At 57.1% G+C, this 19,348-nt stretch overlaps 8 protein-coding genes across 8 annotated transcripts; 3 read left to right on the plus strand and 5 right to left on the minus strand.

Annotated features, from left to right (window-relative positions):
* Positions 1-427: 427 nt before the first annotated feature.
* On the plus strand, positions 428-2,074 carry E0L32_007158 (uncharacterized protein; the record flags this gene model as incomplete). Its single annotated transcript, XM_031141871.1, has 1 exon — positions 428-2,074. The coding sequence occupies one exon, from the start codon at positions 428-430 to the stop codon at positions 2,072-2,074; it is 1,647 nt and encodes a 548-aa protein (XP_030993754.1).
* A 221-nt stretch (positions 2,075-2,295) lies between these two features.
* Positions 2,296-3,270, minus strand: E0L32_007159 (uncharacterized protein; the record flags this gene model as incomplete). The annotated part of the gene is made up of 2 exons (XM_031141872.1): positions 2,296-2,987; positions 3,048-3,270. The coding sequence occupies 2 exons, from the start codon at positions 3,268-3,270 to the stop codon at positions 2,296-2,298; spliced, it is 915 nt and encodes a 304-aa protein (XP_030993755.1).
* Positions 3,271-4,074: 804 nt separating this feature from the next.
* E0L32_007160 (uncharacterized protein) lies at positions 4,075-5,012 on the minus strand (the record flags this gene model as incomplete). The annotated part of the gene is made up of 2 exons (XM_031141873.1): positions 4,075-4,649; positions 4,703-5,012. The coding sequence occupies 2 exons, from the start codon at positions 5,010-5,012 to the stop codon at positions 4,075-4,077; spliced, it is 885 nt and encodes a 294-aa protein (XP_030993756.1).
* A 668-nt stretch (positions 5,013-5,680) lies between these two features.
* On the plus strand, positions 5,681-9,068 carry E0L32_007161 (uncharacterized protein; the record flags this gene model as incomplete). Its single annotated transcript, XM_031141874.1, has 5 exons — positions 5,681-6,303; positions 6,363-6,973; positions 7,032-7,607; positions 7,668-7,760; positions 7,813-9,068. 5 exons carry the CDS (start codon positions 5,681-5,683, stop codon positions 9,066-9,068), a joined length of 3,159 nt encoding a protein of 1,052 aa, XP_030993757.1.
* Positions 9,069-9,258: 190 nt separating this feature from the next.
* E0L32_007162 (uncharacterized protein) lies at positions 9,259-9,597 on the minus strand (the record flags this gene model as incomplete). The annotated part of the gene is made up of 1 exon (XM_031141875.1): positions 9,259-9,597. The coding sequence occupies one exon, from the start codon at positions 9,595-9,597 to the stop codon at positions 9,259-9,261; it is 339 nt and encodes a 112-aa protein (XP_030993758.1).
* A 2,264-nt stretch (positions 9,598-11,861) lies between these two features.
* Positions 11,862-14,187, minus strand: E0L32_007163 (uncharacterized protein; the record flags this gene model as incomplete). Its single annotated transcript, XM_031141876.1, has 2 exons — positions 11,862-12,267; positions 12,353-14,187. 2 exons carry the CDS (start codon positions 14,185-14,187, stop codon positions 11,862-11,864), a joined length of 2,241 nt encoding a protein of 746 aa, XP_030993759.1.
* Positions 14,188-14,722: 535 nt separating this feature from the next.
* E0L32_007164 (uncharacterized protein) lies at positions 14,723-15,164 on the plus strand (the record flags this gene model as incomplete). The annotated part of the gene is made up of 3 exons (XM_031141877.1): positions 14,723-14,725; positions 14,819-14,899; positions 14,976-15,164. 3 exons carry the CDS (start codon positions 14,723-14,725, stop codon positions 15,162-15,164), a joined length of 273 nt encoding a protein of 90 aa, XP_030993760.1.
* Positions 15,165-15,753: 589 nt separating this feature from the next.
* On the minus strand, positions 15,754-18,828 carry E0L32_007165 (uncharacterized protein; the record flags this gene model as incomplete). Its single annotated transcript, XM_031141878.1, has 1 exon — positions 15,754-18,828. The coding sequence occupies one exon, from the start codon at positions 18,826-18,828 to the stop codon at positions 15,754-15,756; it is 3,075 nt and encodes a 1,024-aa protein (XP_030993761.1).
* Positions 18,829-19,348: the final 520 nt, after the last annotated feature.

Genomic DNA, 19,348 nt, shown 5'->3' on the forward strand with positions numbered 1-19,348 from the left:
TACCGACACGACACGCCTCAATCAATAAATTCATGGTCCGAGAGAACAGCCTAAGAGCTGGCTATTCGACTCGTCGTTCTTGCCGGTTCGCCTGTTCGGAAGTCGAACCGAAACGCATGCCACCCATCGCATCGAGCTCCCTTGGGCGCTTATTAACGACCACTAGCAGGGGGGGGGGGGGGGGGGCCAGGCCAGCTCGCTAACTGAGCTGGAGATCGGACTGCCGCTCGAAGCTCTCCCAGGTCACTATTGTACCTACTGCCGTCGCCCCACCAACTACTGACCGCTGTCAATATCACAAAGGACACTACCATTGGCAAGGCTGAACGGCAGGACCGTCTCACGCACGCGCGCACACACACACACGCGTGATAGGAAAGGCCAAGTTTTGAGCAAAAAAAAGGGGACAGAGAGAGAGAGAAACAACATGTCCTCCTCCGCGGGCAGCACGGGCCTGGCCCGCACGCGATCCCTGCGCAAGCCCGCCGCCGCGAGCTCCTCCGCCGACAAGGAGGCCCCGAGGAACGCGTCCCCGAGCCGCCTGCCCATGGCGGCGGGCCCAGGCCGCACTGCCGCCGCCGCCGCCCCTAGCACCAGACAGACCCGGTCCGGCACCGTGGGCACCAACATCGGGGCCACGCGGCTTGGCAGGTCTGCGTCGGTGAAGCGCGCGGCACCAGAGACGAGCAGCAGTGCTGTGGGCGGCGCCTCTTCGTCCAGGCCGCGGTCCATGATCCAGCCCTCTAGCTCGGCCACCACGCGGTCCGCGGCAGCCGCCAGCTCGTCAGCCATAGGAGGCTCCTCTGCGGCTGCGGCAGGGCCAGCACCGGCACCCAAGAGAATGCCGACGCACAGCCGGGCCAAGTCGTCGGCCACGGCCCTCACGAGCCAGACCGTGCTGCGGCCTCCATCACAGACCGGAGCGACGACCACCGCCGCCGCCGCCGGGACCTCATCTACACGGGCCGGGCCCTCGTCTGGCACCGGCAGCAGGTCGATGCACCGCAGACAACTCTCTAACGTCGAGACGTCGAGCACACCGCCCCGGACCCGCTCAGCAACGACAAGTGCCGCTACCGCGGCAGTGGCAGTGGGCACAGCAGAACCGCGAGGCCAGATGCTCCCGCCGTCGCAGCGCCTCGCGCGCCCGGCCTTCAGCACCATGCAGCAGCACTACTCGCCCGCCAAGTCGCTGGCGCCCAAGCCCCTGACCTCGACCTTCCTGGCGCCGCCCTCGCCCTCCAAGTTGCCGGCCAACGTGGCCGTGGGCGCCGAGACGGCCCGCCTGCAGACGGAGCTCCTGCAGCTGCACCTGCTGCACCGGGACGCGGCGCCCGTCGACGCGCAGTGGCGAGCCGGCGCGCGGCACAGCCTGGGCCGCCGGTTCGGGGACCTGGCGCGCGAGGCCGAGGCCGTGGGGCGCGAGGAGGCGCGGGCCCTCGAGGGCCGGAACGCGGCGGCCCTGTGCCGGGCGTGGGGGCGCGACGGGGGCGAGGCCGCGCTCGGGGAGAGGGTGCGGGTGCTGGGCGAGGTCGTCTCGGGGGTGTGGGCGCTCGGCGAGCCCGGGGCGGGCAAGTACCCGCGCGTCGTGAGGCGGTTCGAGCGGTGGATGCAGAAGATGGCCGAGGTGGTCCGGCGGCGGCGGTGGCGGGAGGGGGAGCAGGGCCCCGAGGGACTGTTCGGGGATGTTGTGGAGGGTGGCGACGGCGACGACGGCGACGGGATGCCGCTCTTCATCGGGGAGCTGGATGCGTCGTGGAGGGACGAGTGCGCCGCGCTGGCGAGGAAGCTGGACGGCTGGAGGCGGCTGCTGCGCGAGCTGGGGGACAACCTCCCTGAGGACGAGGACGAGGACGACGCCGACGCCGACGCCGACGAGCGGTCGAGCCTGGCGCAGATGGTGGGCGGGTGCCGGAGCCTGGTCCACGACATGCTGGCCGAGCTGCACGTCATGGAGGAGATTGAGCGCGAGGCGCTGCGACAGGAGAACGAGTGGATACGCAGGATGAATGCGGACGAGGAGGAGCCGCGCCGCGACGCCCACAGGGCGGGCGCTGTTTGGCGGGTCTTTTGATCTTCTACGGCACGAAAGAGCAAGCAAGCAAGTGTGCTTGATAATTATGAATTGACACGAGTCCAGGAGAATAATATGCAAGTGAAATCCATCATGTTGATACTGCTCTGGCTAAGAAGAACTCCGTAAAACTCCTATCTATCCTAGCCTTTTTCCCAAACCACACTACCCTCGGTGTGTCTTTTGTTGTTCGTGCATATTTTCAGGTTGTCTATTGATCATCAAACATCAATAAGCTTCTCCGTGACGGTCTCGACCAGCCGCTTTCTCTCGGCCTCGACCTCGAGCAGATACTGCAGCACCTGCTCCGCCATCTGCTCCTTGGCCGCCTTCCTTCCATACACGTCCTCCACCCTGCCGATCTGCGGCGGGATGCGCATGTCGCCGCCAAAGTCCGCATAGCCGCTGAACCAGCCCGGGACCCGGTCGTGGGCTATGACGACGTAGCGTGGAAGGGGGACGTTGAGCTGGTGGCAGAGCTGTGCGACGCGCGCGGCCGCCGAGTTCTCGCCGCGAGTCTGGGAGGAGCTTGATGTGCTCGGCGAGGGCGAGGGAGCCGGCCGTGCCTTTACAGGCGCAGGCGCAGGCTTCGCTGCTGCAGCGGGTTTGATCTTGGGGAAGCACGCGTCGACGGCATTGGTGGGCATCCGGCCTTGCTCCATCAGCCAGGTGACGGCTATCTTGGCCGCGTATTGCTTCGCATCCTTCTTGCGCTGAAAGGAGGGGAGGGGCGGCAGCGTCTGGGTCTGGGTCTCGCCAGCACCCCTAGGCCCCGGTGGGAAAGAGGAGCCTGGGGCCTCGGAGATGGTCACGCAGCAGGTCCAGTGCGGAGGAGCTCCGGGGTTCAGCGGCGACGGGCATGGGGCCTCTGTGAATGCGATTCCCTGCTTGTCCTTGTGGGCATCACGGTATCCTAGATTTGGGCGGTGGTGTCAGAGAGAGGGACAGTTCAGGATCAAGACCTTAGACTCACTCATGAGGAGGCTGATCCAGTCCGTGTCGCCGATGACAGGTTCCTCCAGCGGCGGCAACTTGGACGTTGCCAGAGCCTTGCGCTGCCCTTTTGTCAGGGCCTCAGGTACGGATGTGACGCCTTTCTCGGCGGCGATCCAGCTCGTGAGATCTTCGTAGTTGACAGGGTCAGGCTCGATGGCGCAATGTGTCGGGATCGGGCCTGGAGAGGCCGGAGATGCCATGCTGGAAGGCTCGAGCTGTTGCTGCCTATTGTGCTTTGTCAGACATGGTATGGCGACTGACAAGAGAAGGTATTGTGAGGCTGGCGAGAGTGTTGAAGGCTGGAGCAGCTGCCGGACCAGCAGACCACTGGATAGCAGTCTCACAGTCGCAAAAATCATCGGGTTGTGCAACCAAGGATAGGTGAATGGGGTTCTCTTCTGACAGACCTTAGGTAGTAATGCACGCACTGGTTGCGACCGCAAATGCGCCCGGTTTTCTTTAATCAACAGGGTCTGGGACTCTATTGTCCGGTTCAGGGATCATTCTGCGCGCCGACTTCAAGGATGTTGTAGAGTTGAAGCAATGCTGCAATTGTACGTGGAACAGCTGCACGACAATAGTCGGGAAAAGGAGATGGTTAGAGCTTGGAAAATGCGCTGATGGATCGTGATATCAGTAATGATGAGAGAGCCAGGCGTGCTTTTTATGTTGCTCGGGCAGAACTGCATCCCTGTTAGTTGGGGTGAATGAGAGTGATGTGATGTGGACTTGAGAGAGTGAATTGACGTTAATTGAGCCTCAATATCCGCCCACTTACTCGCTCATCATATCGCGACCTATCTTGCACAGGTACCGCAAACCTGCAGATACTGAGTCCGAACGCCCCGGTATGGAAATTGAAACACTACCTGGTTAGGACAGCAACGAACTCGACCCTTACTAGGTCTCAGGAAGAAAGATTGAATAAGGATAAGAAGACAATGCAATTGTGGGTATCTATCCGTAAATGCTCATGAGTCTATAGTAGCTTGTAAGTCTCAGCCCTACTCAAAGAAACCTCCGCCGTCACTCTCATTTTCGGCGGCGGCGGCTGCCTCGGCCCTTTCGCGCTCTCTACGCTGCCGCCTGTTCATCGGAGCCGGCGCGTCTTGCTTAATGCTGGGTTTCTTAGCCTGGGCCGAAGAGGGCTCCCGCAAGGAAGGCTTGCGCTCCGCAGCCAGAGCTTTTGTGCGAGACGGCCTCTCGGGTCGCTTTGCTGCTTGTGGTTTCGAGGCTGATAGACTCTCGGCGCCATCTTTCCTGTCCCGTAATCTTTCCAGAGCACGTGTACCACTCTCCATGGCCTTCTCAACCGTCTTCCACATCGGTGGTCGCTCGGCGCGCAAGTGAAGGGCTGCCGAGCTCTTGTCTGCAGACTCCTCCGAGTCTTTCGTCTTGAAGCCATCCGACACAGGATACAGACTGATATAGCGCTCCAAGAAAGGAAAGTACATGGTGTACATCTTGTCCACCTCGGCAATGTGTAGGTCAGCCTTGATGGCCGCAATCTCTTCGGGGTCCGTCGTGTTTTCGAGTCTGCGCTTGAGCTGCTTCTCGAGCCGCAGGGCCTTTTTACGCTCTATGGTTTCCTGGTTAGAAAGTCTCACAAGATGCTGGCTATGGGTGACGCACCAAAAAACCGAACCATATGGTATTTGCCAATCATCTTGGATCGCAGCTTCTTGTTGCTTGCCTCAGCAATCCGCTTCTTGTGCGCTGCCAACTCGCGTTCGAGCTCGGCCAGCACATCGGCAGGAATGCCATCCTTGCCCTTTTGGAACAGTCTCTCAATTGTTCGTGCTCGCTTCTTAGCCCAGTTGGTCGAATCCTCTCTGGGGTTGTGGGTGCTCTTCTTCTGTCTTTGGGCAGACGAGTCGCCCTGTATCAGGTGTTGCCGGTCAGGATGAGTGTCGACTTCCGAAAATGATCGCTTGGTAGCCATGTCGGGAAATGTTCGACCGTGAAGCCAAGTCTGGACAGGTCAAGGCGGAAAGTCGAGTGTTCGGGCTTCAGATCAAGATAGACAGGCAAGATGAAGTTCCAAGATCAACTTTGTCCAAAAAATTTGGGTACTAAGAGCCAATGAAGCAGGGGTCCGCATCACTATATTCTTTCCGATAAGATAAGATACCTAGGTAGTTCCTGCCGAACCCCCGCTGGACTGAGGTGGTTTTGGTGGGCGCTCAGCTCGAGCTGGCTTGGCCCACGCCGACCCACACAGCAAGCAAGACCAGTGTTCGTCAGTACAAGCTAGGAAGTGGTAGCCCCGTCCGTGGTGGAGAGGGACATGAACCTCAAGCTTGAAAGTATGATTGAGACCTGCTTCGTCCCGGTCGCCAATTGAACGGGAAGGCGATCTTCTTGCTCGGAATCTTACCTGCGAGCCGATACATTAGTACCCATACTCTCACTCGACGTCATTCATGTCAAAGACAACGACTCGGAAGGCACCGGCGTGAAGGACTATGAACTCTGGCTGCTCATTCAAGGACTGGTGAAACTTGCGCCATCGCAAGAGCTTCCACAGCAGTCCTACTGAGAGAGACACCCTTGGGATACACCGACAACGGGCGGTGTTGACATCCAGTCCATCCCCAGTCCATATCTGCGATGGACAGGCCCGAGCCCGGATTGATCAAGTGGTCGCCCACTGCGAGCCATGACCAGTTCATGCACGTCAACCTGCAACATCGCGTTGTACAGGTCTATGAGCCGACTGGCCATGCGCGACACGGCCGCTTCGACTACACCAAACTATCAAAGCATGACGATGTTCCGCCGTTGACCACATATGACTGGTCGCCCACAATACCGGGGCTGGTCGCCGTCGGCACCCAGGTCGGTGTCGTCAACCTCTTGAGGATCGACGACGACTCCAATGCCTATCTGGAGCTCAATCTTAAGGTGTCCCGAACTTGCCAAGCCGTCGCCTTCAGCACATCGAACCTCCTGGCTGTTGGCCTTGATCGCGTTAGGAGTGACCAAGGTCTTCATATCTGGGATGTAAATCGACTTTCAGGTCTGCAGACTACGTCTACCACCGGCTTTCCCTCGGATGTGACCCCATTCTTTGAGCCTGTCGAACGGCGCGAGCCCAGTGTTTCCATATCGAGCATCAAGTTCTTTGAGGATAACCCCAACATCTTGGTCGCCGGTGTCAAGACCCAGGGCGTTCGCATTCACGATCTCCGTGGTGAGCATTCCTTAATCATGTCATACATTGATCCGATCAAGTCTTGTGTGTATTTGGCTAAGCAAGCAATCGACTAGATCCAAGCTACTCTGTGATCAGCTTTCAAACTAAGTGTAACAACAATATTGCCATCGACTATGCCGATCAGAATTACTTCGCCTCTTCCGCGCTCGATCAGCCCGGTGTTATGGTTTGGGATCGTCGCGCTGTCTCTCGCGATGTGGCCTCCCCTGCGTACCTCGATGCGATTGACATCGATGATGTCCCCTGGGGTGGTGCCTTGAGACTAGACCGTGCAATGAACTCAGAATCGGACCAGGCCATGCATGATAGTAAGAATTCATTCATCCGGGCCTTGAGATATTGCCGTGATCACAGAGGGATGCTCGCCGTATTATCCCGCAATGGCCAGCTCAAGGTTCTGTCTACTAGGACAGAGCACACTGCCCCAGGCATGGAGACTGAGGGTAGTCCTGAACTCCTCACGGTCCGGGTGTCGAACGAGATGGACACCCATTACATGGACGCAACTCGAAAGAACGACCGCATAGTATCATTTGACTGGATTACGCTGGGGAATCCAGTCCTACGACCGAGGCTGCTTGCTCTAAGGGCAAATGGTGCATTCGATATCCTTGAGGTGCCTTCTCCCACGACAACCTATCCATACAAACTGATCCCCTGGCAATCCCCATATCGAGGTCTCGAAGGTACGTGTTTTTCCACGTAGCAGGCGCCTGTATTCGTGGTGTACTGACAGACATCCAGAGGGGACCCCTTTCTTGAGCGTTCTCGACTTCGAGCCTTCACAAGTCGCCGACGTTCTAGGACCACTTGCTATAGAGGATCATCTGTCTGACATCCCGATTTTCGGACCCGAGAAGGCCGATCTCCCCGCCGTCATACAGAACTGCCTACGGTCCCAGCCCCAGCAAGATACTACTGTGATAGATGCGCTGAAGAGATCCGATCCCTTACCACCGGACTTTGTGGAAGCAAAGACTATCGCAGAAAAGCTCCAGGCTCTGAGGCGTTACTCGGAACAACATATACAAAAGGCTGAGCAGAAACAGCTAGACCGACTTCGCAGGTCTGAATCGAACGGCACCATCAAGAGCTTGGTGGATGCTTCCTCATCAAACCTCCTCCCATCGTCGCGGGAGCTGCACGAAAGACTTTTGACCCTCTCTAGAGATTCCAGAGGCTTCCTGAAAGAAGCAAAAATGGTCCTCAATCACATAATGCTTCTTCGTGCCAAGGAGAAGTATCTGTTTGACTTCAAGTTAAACCAAAAGATTGTGGCCGATGACCCTTGGCTTCGATCCGTCTGGTCGTGGATTTATGGTGAGCGCCCGGAATGAGTTTCTGTACCGGGACTCTTTGTAGCGCTAACATCTGTAACAGGGGCTGAGGAAGCTGTCGCTGATGGTGGCATGATGTCTCACCCGCTGGACCTTGGCTACATGGGTGTCGCCAGTGTCTGGATGAATGACCTTGGTAAGCGATAGCGTTCTGGACTTGTCGCGTTCAGTTTATTGACCAGGAGCAGGCAAGAAAAAGTCCTCGAGGCTGTCTGACGGTGGGTCGACTACGCCAGACGTTTCCGTCTGGGAGCGATCCATCAACGCCATCTGCAAGAAGCGTGGAATCGCTCGGTTCGACGGTGTAGACACCAAAAAGTCCCATCATCGCCGGTTGTGTCTTGATATCTGTGGCTGGGGCAGATCGGAAGGTGATCAGTTCATCGACTTGGCTCAGCTCCCGGGCACGGTGCGGTCAACGACGCATTACAACATGGCAACAGCCCAGGCGTTGTTCCGGGGAGATACGAAGCAGGCTGTGCAGATACTCACAGATGCTAGTGCAGAACATCCCGAGCTTCTGTTCGTCTCCTTGGCACTACAGCTCATCAGCAAAGGGGAACGAAATCTATCAAAAGAGCAGCTAGACTTTGACGACAAGGTTGCATCCAAGACGGATCCCTACCTCAAAGCCATTTCCACGATCATTGCAACAGGGGATTGGACTAAAATAGCGAACCAGAAGTCGCTTTCCATGCGAGACAGAGTGTCGGTTGCTGTTCGATACTTTACTGACCAGCAATTGACCAAGTGGTTGGAAAATGAGGTGGACGAGGCGATCAAGACTGGAGATATCGAAGGCATACTCCTCACTGGCATAACCGACAAAATGGTCGACATCCTTGCCAAGTACATTGAGAGGTTCTACGACTTGCAGACAGCCACCCTGATCATGTCCATCTGTGCCCCTCGCTTCATTGACGACCATCGCTGCACGGCATGGCGCAACGCCTATCGCGCCTATCTCCAGCGGCACAGGGCATTCTTTCACAGAACCAAATTCGAGGGCGAATCGACCAAGAAGAGCAAGCGAGACGGGCGCCCGACGATCAAGCCGCCGTTCCGGCAGATCGCCCTGCGTTGTGTCTATTGCGATGCAGAGACGCGGCTGGCCACTTCCAATCAGCTGTCGGCCGAGAAAGACATGCAGCTGACGTCGAAGATGGCCATGGCCGGAGTCAGCTGTCCGAACTGCAAGAGACATCTGCCTCGCTGTGTTGTGTGCCTCGAGATTGTCGGCATGCCCCGTTCTAATAAGCCGGAGGCCGCGACAGATGGCGACGCGGGCCTGTCTGCCAAGTTTCCGACGTTTTGTCTGAAGTGCGAGCATGTACTGCATCTGGATCACGCGAGACAGTGGTTTGCTCGGCACGCCGAGTGCCCCGTGCCAGAGTGCCGGTGCAAGTGTAATTTCAGGGCTAACCCGGAACTGAACTACCATTGAGAAGTTTTGTTTGTCGATCGAGATACAAAGCTTTTGATGTTGGTCTTGGAACGAAATATCTATCAACATATGTGGCCACGCCTAAAACTACCTCCACTTCCCTTTTCATGCCCGCCCTCTCGATCCTGCAAAGGCTTCTCCAGCACATATAGACATTTTCCTCAGACAATAGATCCACTCGCCGATACTTTTACTGAAGGTCAGGGCAGAGGACCATCAAGCACAGCTGTTTGTTGTTGGCAGGACAAGCAATGGGCGCGCACAGCTTGGCCATGGCATCCTCTGCAGCCACGACGTCGGGCGACAGCGTCACCCTGGGACCCGTGGGCAGCTTGGTGCGACAGCAGCAGCAGCTCTGGATGGGAGGAACAATAGGCCGCGTCGTCAGCGTAGGTCCCGTGATCAGGGTCGGTGTGAGGAGCCCGCCATCTGTGTTCGTGGGGTTCAGGACGATATCCGAGGGCGCTGGGGCTGCGAAGGTTGAGACCACGAGCGCTGTCAGGGCGACTAGAGACTGAGCGAGGAGCATTGTGGTTTGCAATGGTGTATCATACGAGCGATGGAGTATGCTGGTCGATGATTGCCTTGGCCCGGCAGTGTAAGGACTCGAGCAAATCCGAGAAGCGATGGAAGCGATGGCAGTTTCGATATCAGCTACCACACTGACTTCCAATACATCACTAACTTGACCCCTTTTATACGCATTTCTACTCATGCCTCTGGACAGGAGACGATGTGGCCGCAGTTACATGTTGTCGGAAGGTTATCTTCTGATGTACAAAGCGAGAAACGGCCTTCCTGCACCCAAATGAGCGTTTCGATGCAGGAACTCTGGCTATATATCCATGGATGCTACCCTGGTTTCCAGCGCCGAGCTAAATAGATTGCCTCATTTGCCCAAACCAGCTCGGCAACTTTAAAACACTGATAAAAATAGAAGCCAACATGAACGATGAGACATTGACCGCTGCTGCTGCTGCTTCTTTCACGGCGAGGAAAAATCCCTTCCGGAGGCAACGTATGGGATTCCACGAGCAGAGCTTTTGGTAAGGTTGCCACGAACCTAGGAAAACATGCTTGCTTCTCGACGGGACTAATGACCAACTACCCATTTGAGTATCTGATTTCGCGGACGACCGCAGGAAAGGTTGCGGATTCCCAGAAAGGCAAAGTAAGGTTACCTGGATAGCTAGATGATACTTGGTGCAGACGTGAGAACCCGCCCCTTCCGCTATCCCGATTCCTCCTCCGTACCAGACAGAGACAGTTGAAAACTTCCGAGCTCGCCATAGTCGATCTCTCTCTGGTCCGAACCTATGATCTCCTGACAGGCAGGACAGCACATGTACCGTCCAGTCCGCTCAAAATAAGCTTAATTGCCCGTTGTCTGAGCAGACTTCACTTGCTCTCGACGGGGCAGACGACCGCCAGGCAGTAGCAGCTGCCCGAGGGCACGGCGTGGCACTCGATCTTCTTGGTCGCGAGGTTGCAGCAGCAGCACTGTCGTGGCGGCAGGAGGGCGTCGGGCGCCTCGTTGGCTGGGGTAGGAGCCGCGAGGGCGAGGGCCGCGCTGCACAGCAGGACGAAGAGGGAGGATGTTTTCATTGTGGGAGGGAGGGAGGGAATATCGATATGGTAATAGATAGATGTTTTTTTTTTCTTTTTCTTACAAGAACAGAGATTCTGCTGTGTGAGGAGTACGGACTGTTCAAAGTTGACGCTCCAAGGATGCAACCCGAACAACTCGACGGGCTTTATACACGGCCTCTCCCCTCTCTCGTCTACTCTCATGGCCCAAAACCTCACCCAACAACGCCCCATGCAACCGCTCAGACCAGATCCCGACAAGGACTGCTTCTGTGTGTGGCAGCAGAAATCAGCCTATAGTGCCACAGAGAGAGGAAGAGGACTAGACGGGCAACCGCCCCCTTCCCTTATTCTCGTGCAGAAGATGTTGGGACCCTCGTAAGCATGATCCATCCGTAGAACTCTCCGGGTCATCGGTTGCCAAACGCTTCGCCGGGGCGAGCTTCAGCTCTGCTGATGGGCTTGGACAAACTTTTTTCTTTTTCGAGGCTGGGGTGAGACGGAAACGGGGGAAGAGGGCACCCGCGCCTCCAATCACGGACAGTCGTGTAACGACGGCCCCTTGCGAGATGTCAGGTCTGGTTCGTGGAGATGACACTCCACCCAAGAGCCTGGTTGCCGTGGCTCAGCAAGTGCTTACCCGGTTTGGCACACCAACATTGTGCGTCGTGAAAGTCGGATCCAGGTTGGGGGATGGTCACAAACGGGCAACTCGGACGAAGAGGCCATGCGGCACAGATAATAGCCTATTTGAAGGGAGAGAAACAGGAAAGGGGAAAGAAAGGGTGCGACTTTCACGACGGGCGGATCAAGTAGTTTCGAGATGTGCTGGTAGGACAAGACATGCCGACTTCTCTTCCTTGAACGCTAATAATTGCAATGTGATTCCCGATCCGCCGATTCGTCCGACGACAGCCTCATTCATACATACATACATAGCTAGATACAATCTTACTTTGACAAGCAAACCAGGCAAAGTCCTGCAGCAGCCCCAGTCCATCGTTTACGCGACGAACAATCAACTTCCTCTCCTGTACTTCTTCCTCGGCGCACTGCTGAGACTGGAGGAGCTGTTCCTCCTCCTCCTTCTGGCGGGTGGGGACGGTGACCGCGAGTAGCTCGGCGCACGCCTGACGTCAGGTCTGCCCCTGGCTTGTGGCGGCACGGCATCCTCTCTCCGCCGAGGGGGTGGGCTCGGGCTCCTACTCACACTCCGGCTCGGACTCCGACTCGAGTAGGAATCTCTGCGCCCCGCAGGAGCCCTTCGAACTGGTGGGGTCCTCGACCTGCTTGGGGACCGGGAGACGGAGCGGCTGACGGATCGCCCTCGTCGAGCGGCCCGCCGGGGAGAAGGTGAACGCGAACCACGGGTCGAGACCGACCTCGTTGGGCTCCTGCTCCTGCTCCTGCTGCTGTATGAGCGGTCACGATAACGGCGCGGTGGGGTGCGTGAGAGCGAGCGGCCTCGGCCTTCTGCTGCCGCCCTGCGCGGGGGTGGCGACCTAGAACGGCTATCTGACATAGACCGTCGAGAGTCCACTGATCGAGTATAAGAGCGTCCACGGCGGGAAGGCGTGCATGAGAGTGAGCGGCCACGGCGGTGGTCGATAGCCTGTCTTGGAGACCTGGACCGCGATGGACTGCGGGATCTCGACGAGTAGGATGATCCAGTGTAGGACGAGTAGCTCGAGACAGACTCCGAGTCAGAGTCAGCCACAGGCGCTGCAGGCAGGGTAGGTTTGGGCATGTTCTGGAGGAACTCGCGCATCTCCTCCGTGATCGCACCCAGGCCGATGCTAGTGAAGTAGTTGATGGCGAAGCGGGTATTGCGCGGGGTGTCGTGCGGGAAAATGCCCTGGAAGCTAGGCTGCAGGGCTTCGTCCTTCATGCGGGCCTGGAGCTTCGGCAGGCCAATCGACTCCCAGATGTCCTGGAAGAGAATCTTGAGAAAGATACGACTAGCGGCCGTCGTCTCGTCCTCGTTCAGGTGAACGCATGACAGCACATGCCAGCCAATAGCGTCTGTCGCAAGCAAATGGCCGAAGAACCGAGCAATGTTGCGAAGCCGATTCGTCTCGTATCTGTGAATGGTCTCGTAGTACTTGACGAAGCTCTGCTCAAAGAGGTCGGTCCACAGCCTGTTGATCTTGGCGAACCGCTCACCGATGGCACCGTGGAATTTGGTGTATGTCTTCTCCTGGGAGCAGCATTCAACGACCATAGATGGAAGTTCTGCCTCCTGGCCAGCCGGCAGATTGATCTTCATCAGCTTGTGGACGGCTTCCTCTGGGTCCATGGAACTCTGGATCGTGAGATAGATGGTTCTCCGTAGGTTGACGAGATCTGCGTTGCTCTGATCTTTGATCTCCATCGCTTTGTCCTCCTCGTTCTCTTCCTCTCCCTCTGAACTTTCGTCATCGCTTTCGTACTCATCGTCGCTGCCCTCGCCCAGAATCTCCGCCTTTAGCTTCTTGTATGCCTCCTCGTTCTCCTCGTAGTTGGGGTCAAACTTGAAAATGTTCAGGGTATCTTGGGTATCAATATCGCCGTCAAGCTCGATGAAATGCTTGATCTGATCCTCCTCCTCCACGAGATCCAGCTCTTCCTTGACGGCAGGGTTGTCCTTGAACTTGTCCTTGCGTATTTGGAAGAGCACCTCGAGAGAGTACTGCGTTCTCTTGTCGATATCGGCCTCGTGAAGGATATTCCGAAACTGATCAAAGATGACCATCTCCATGGGCGGGTTCATCTCGGAGAGAAAGTGCCCGACCTCCTTCATCAGCGCCACTGCAATCTCACAGCTGTCATCCGTCGGCTTCTTGAGGAGGAGCAGCAGGATCTGGCCGCAGACCATCTCGTGGCACACCTGTTGGTTGGTGAGGTGCGCGAGAAACGTCGCGGCAGAGAGGCAGACCTGCTTGTCGTTGCGCCGGAAAGCCTTCCTGAATCGCGACACCAGCCGCTTGATGAGCAGCTCGCCGATCGTGGGGATCTTTGTGTTGACGATGGCCACCATGGATGCGTAGATGGGCGTGAAGGGCAGAGAAGCGGCCTGCGCCTTGACGAGCGACTGGCAAAACAGGCCGCGGCCGCGGATCAGGTTCTCGTTGAACAGCTCCGGCACGATGTGCTTCATGTTGGCGACGTTGGCCTTGTTGACGAGGCCGTTGATCGACTTCTTGAGCGCGTCCCACGCCATGCGCTGGTACTCCTTGCTCGTCTTGTCGGTGATCTGGGCCTGCAGGGCGCGCAGGCGGGCGGGCGGGATGTACACTCCCCCGGAGCGGGCATTCAGTAGCTTCTCGTACTCGGCCTTGGCGGCGGCCTGCTTCTGCTCCTCGGTGGGCGCCGGGGGCGGCGTGCGCTCGCGCTTCGCGGGGCGCTCTGGCCGGTACTTGTCTGCGGCGGGACGCCGGGGCCGGTCGTCGCGATCTTGGTCATTGCGAGGACGGCGTGGAGGCGAACGAGGAGCTGGGTTGGGAGATCGCTCCTCGAGCGGCGTCCCGACCGAAGGGGCCTCGACAGCAGCCATGTATGTCGATGTAGATAAGACGGTATCGGCACAGACGATGCCTCGTCTGGTCTGAGCCGCGACCTCGTTGAAACCGAGAGCGATGTGTCGAGGGAGAGTCCCGTGATGATGGAAGTGGGAAAAATGGCTTTCTGCAGTCTCGTAGGTGGAGACGGGCAGCCTTGCGACGCTTCAAAGTAAATTTTAAAGGTGTGGCTGGAGGGCTGTGGTCGTGGCGGTAGTGGAGATTCTCGGTGGCTCAAGCTCTTTGTCTAGCGCGACTAGGGTGGGGCCCAATTGGCAGAAAGACACGAACCCCCTGATCGCTGCTGCACGTACCTGTACTCACTAGGCACAAGGGGAGAGAAGAAAACGCGAGCCGCGATTGTTCTGGACAGGTTACATCACCACCAATTCTCTGCGACCAGCCTGACAGCAATTGAGCCCGTCGGTAATCACCAGAACGACCTTAGTGACTACTACTCCGCACCAGCTTCTTCTGCGTCGCTCTTCTTCCCTTCTTCTCCCCGTCCGAGACCAAAACCTCTATACAACAATGGTTCGTCTTGTTCCCCCCTCCACGCCTATCCCTCCTCCTCCCCCCTACGACGGGTTGGACTCGCTGCTAACATGACCACACCCGCCGCAATAGCTTGACAAACTCGTCGGCCTCGCCATGCTCGTGGCTGCATCGGTTGTCTTCCTATACTACTCCATCTGGACCTTGTTGATGGTGTGTCTCCTCCCCGCCTTGCTCCATATCCTTGCACAGAAGGACGATCTCTCTGACCCCCCGCGTGCCAAAACAGCCCTTCGTCGACTCGGATCACCCCCTCCAGAACTTCTTCCCCCCGCGTGTCTGGGCCATCCGCATACCCGTCATCCTTATCCTCCTCGGATGCGCCGTTGTCGGATCTTTCTTGAGCGTGGTCATGATCAGGAGCAACAAGAAGAGGGCCGCAAAGGCAAAGGCCGCCGCCGCCAAGAAGAAGGCGTAGACTCGAGGAGTGAGGGAGACGAGACGATGATGAGACTCAGCTTGGAGAAGTGACATTGTGACTTCGGAGAGCAGGCTATCGGGAGAACAGCTGGCGAGGGGTGCCGGTGTCGCATTAGAGGGAATCCCATAAAATGGTGTAACATTACGGAAATAATGACTTGAAGCTATAACTCACCCCAACTCTTCTCCATGTTGCAGTCTCGCGATACTCCCGGTGTACAGAGCATCTCTACCTGAGAGACTCCCAATCATCGAGCCAGTATGTTTCTTGCAAAGATACAATGTCCCTTTTTTTTGTGGATTTCATGCTACATATCTGGTATTTATGCAGCAACTCTCTAACTAGGATCTTATCACTAACGAGAGACAACCGTGTGAAGAGACAAGATACTCCTAATCTCATAACGTCTAATTTCAAACGCCGTTGAGGACCGAATGATGCCCGTTCCCTCGTTATGCTTTGGTATGGTCAACTGAGTGGGAAATAAACAATAAATTCATCGCTGCATGCATCGCCACTGGCCCTTCCGAACGGTAACGAACGACCCCAGTTTCCAAGAGGACATAAAGGTTTTTGATGCGTTGTTTCAGACACGCTGATCCGCAAAGTCGAGAACCTCACAGTCGTCTTCGAAGAATCCGTCATCGTCCTGGTCAGCCGCGCGTCCGCCGCCCCTTCTTCGTCTTGTCGTAACAACAATCTGCTCTTCGTTGTCACCAACGTGTTGGAGGACCCGTTCCATAGCCGAGGCTGGCAATGCCCGCATGTCTTCGACACTAATGTTGAATGATTCCTCCTCCGAGATCTGGATATGACCGGTGTCAAGCCGTGTTGAACTGATGGGTTGGCCAAATACCCATGCTCCAGTCGGCGGAGTCTCTGGCTTGGAAACGACTTGTCGCTTTTGCTGCTTTCGACGGGCAGGTAGGGTTTTGTCCTCCAAACTCGTGTCGGCAAGCATCGTCGAGATGTCAGAGGGCTGAAGGGCCGCTGTGTGCTGGTTCAGATCATATTCGAAGAGGGCAACGCGCCGGTCAGTGTGGAATGGCTGATACGGTGCGCTGGACTCGATCTCGGCTTGAGGGATCGATGACTGCGCTGCCGCCAAGGTTTGCAGCTGCTTTGTCCCAGAACGTTGCTCAAGTACCAGCGTGTTGTCGCCAGCGTCATTTTGGTCGTTCAACTCAAGGTACTCATCAGGGTCCAGAAAACGCTTCACAGCTGGTGCTAGTAGGTCTTCTGACAGAAGCGGCAGCTTGAAGTCCTTGTATCGGTTCAGCCGAGGCAGTCCCTCTTTTCCGGAGCCCGAGACTGTGCCGCGTCCACCAGTTGGGAACGTTCTGACGACGCCATCACCAATGACAAAGAGCGAGTGGTACCGCCTCCCGGTGATCCAGGTGACACAAGACGGAGTAGGAGTCAAGGCACTACTTGGTAGCGCGGCCCTGTTTTCCCCAGTGTGACGAAGTTGACTGATAGCACTGCCAGTCTTGCCAAGAGAGTGGCTGATCCCGGCCGCGATCATCTTCCCGCCCTGACTCGCCTGATCGCGGAAGGTTGCACCCGTCGACTGTGGTATGTTGGAACTGCTGCGGCGGGGCCTTGTGAGCAACGGCCTAGCCGCGCCGATGGCAGTTGTCAGAGCACTAGAAGCAATAGAAGCGGCTCCGGCTCCGCCTTCGCTAGTAACAGCTTTGCTCTCTTGGGTGCGAGTGCGCCGACGGGGAGGGGGCCAGATGAACGCGCTCGGTGGCAGTTCCAAAATGTGAACCGTACCCCTTTCCGTCACCATTGCTAGTCGTTCGCCATGGGGTCTTGTCCAAGCGACATCCACTATCCGGGCCACAGTCATGCGAGAGAATTGTGCAATCTGCCTGACCCTGGGACCAGTTGGTGAGCCAGGCTGAGCTGATGTCTGTAGAGGAGAGCTTCTGGTATGCTGGATTCTCAGCAGATCCCAGACGGACTGGACATCGCCTTTGCTGCTTGCAGCAAACAGACAGGTCCCGTTTGGCGAGAACGAGAGAAAGCTACAACCAAGCGGAGCCGGAAAAGTAGCCAGCGGATGAATGCTCGTAGAGTGAGCCAGAGCCTCCGCATCGATAACGGATATCAGTCCAGGATCCTTCGAGACTGGGGGAGCGACTGCGCCGTGAGTCGGTGGGAACTGAGCTGTATCGTGCCTTGGGGGATACCCGGTGTTCCATTGCTGCGACGCAAGAGGAGGAGAACGTGGTGCTTGCGGTGCTGCAGAGCCCTTCCAGTACGTATTGAAAGCTTGCCACCCTTGTTGTCCTACCCATTTCGCTCCCGAGATCAACTCTTGTGTTGCGTCACGCATGAGCTTGTTCATCACGCTTTCGGCTCCGGGCAAGTCGAGCTCACAGGTAACAGCGGGGAGCTGTGGCGGCGTAAGAGCGCTCAGGCCTGGACCCTTGCCGCTAACTGGAACCGGAATTGAAGCCCGTAGAGATATCTGAGATGACGCTTTGGCGGGGCAGTACGAGATCCATCTACCTTTGAGATCCAGAATTGGGGTGCGACAGCCTTGCCTCGGCATGGGGCTCCGGGCTCTCTCACCATCCTGCGGTGCATCGCTCTTGGGTGATTGTTGCAGAGTTGTCCACAATTTGGCCACGCACACAAACTGGATGAATGGATCCTGGGCGATGATCGCCTGTTTGTAGATCCAGCTCTCACCGCTCACGCCGGAAGATACAGCAATTGTTCCGCTGTCGGCTTTGAGGCTGAGGGCGCCCGAGACAGGGGGCGGCTGGAAGATAGGGCTGGTAACTGGGGTGCTGAGTTGAATCTTGGGCGCTTCCAGAAGAACAGCGACGCACTTCCCGGTCTTCAGAGAGAGAACTTCCACGGTAGTCTGGTAAAACTCCACGGGCAGGTTGCCTTTGTGACTCATATCATCGCGTAAGGCTCGTTCTGGTGACTGAGTGCTGGCCGTGTCCCCGTCCTCGCTCTGGACATGAACCTCTGGAACTGTATTGAGTACTGGCCCATGTAGAACAACAGCGATCAGAGGATAAATATCGGGTCCAGAGTCCGAAGGAGACCAGGGTAGGATCTTTGCATCATACACGCCTCCACGCAAGCCTTTCAGAGTGGCCACGGATTCCAGCCCCCGTTTGCTGACTGAGTAAACGTCAAGACCACCCTCGTAACCGGCCACGACGACGCTACCCGTACCAGGCACAACGTTCGCTGCGCCCTGCGCTGGCAGTGTGTCGAATCCAAAGTGGTAGCCGCGCTCGCCAGCTCGCATTCCGACTTGAGATTGCATATCGAAGTCGAGTTCGGGTGTGCCATAAAAGTGTGGTTGGGCTTGGTGTGGGAGCGGCGGATTCGGGCCCCCCCGAGACTGGGCAATGTGGGAATGTAAGGAGCTACGCCGCGGTCCGCCCATGGCTATGTGAGAAGGTAGATCAGGGGGCTGCTGATAACGGCCGTCCATTTGAAAACTCAAGGGGCGTCTTCCGGAAGTTGGTGGTGAGACCGAGGCTGGGTGGCTCTGGAGGTATGGACGAGTAGAAGGCGATGACCAGCCGGAGGGCAGGCCTCGGTCTTCATAGGACGAAGGCTGAGTGGGCGGCGACTCTCCCATGAGACTGATGAGGTTTCCGGGTGACCCTGCCATGCCGGGTATCATTCTGGCCCAGTCATTGTTTGCGCTGGGTGCCGTACTAGGGGCAAACGAGGTGGCAGATATGGCATCCAGAGCCGGCGAGACGGTAGGATTCCCGCTCGAGGAAGGGGTAGGAATGGCGTTTATCTCGGGCGACTGGATTGATGGTGAGGAAGTATCAGATGCAGACCCTTTAGCATGACCGTTCCTTTCGCGCAGTTTGTCAGCACGTTTTGCATATCACTGAGCTCGAAAAGGAAACCAAGGATGTGCCACAAAGACAAGCAGCCATCATCAAAGGCGAGAGACGTACGAGAACTTGGCCCCATGCTTGTTGACCGCGGCAACAACGCCGCCGCCTTCTTTGGCATCCTTTTTCGACCTCTTGGAGCCTACCGTCAGATCACAAGGTCAGTAACATGGCCTTGACACGCCGGAGGGCAATCTTCTACAAGAGAGGCAGAGGAAACCAACCCGGCATGAAGCAGCCACCCTCAATCCTAGGGCAGAGCGGATACCTGCCCCGGGGTAAGCTCTGGGAGCT

This window comes from Thyridium curvatum (genome assembly GCF_004353045.1).
Source record: "Thyridium curvatum strain D216 chromosome Unknown NODE_43_length_354360_cov_84.162100, whole genome shotgun sequence".
NCBI lineage: Eukaryota > Fungi > Ascomycota > Sordariomycetes > Thyridiales > Thyridiaceae > Thyridium > Thyridium curvatum.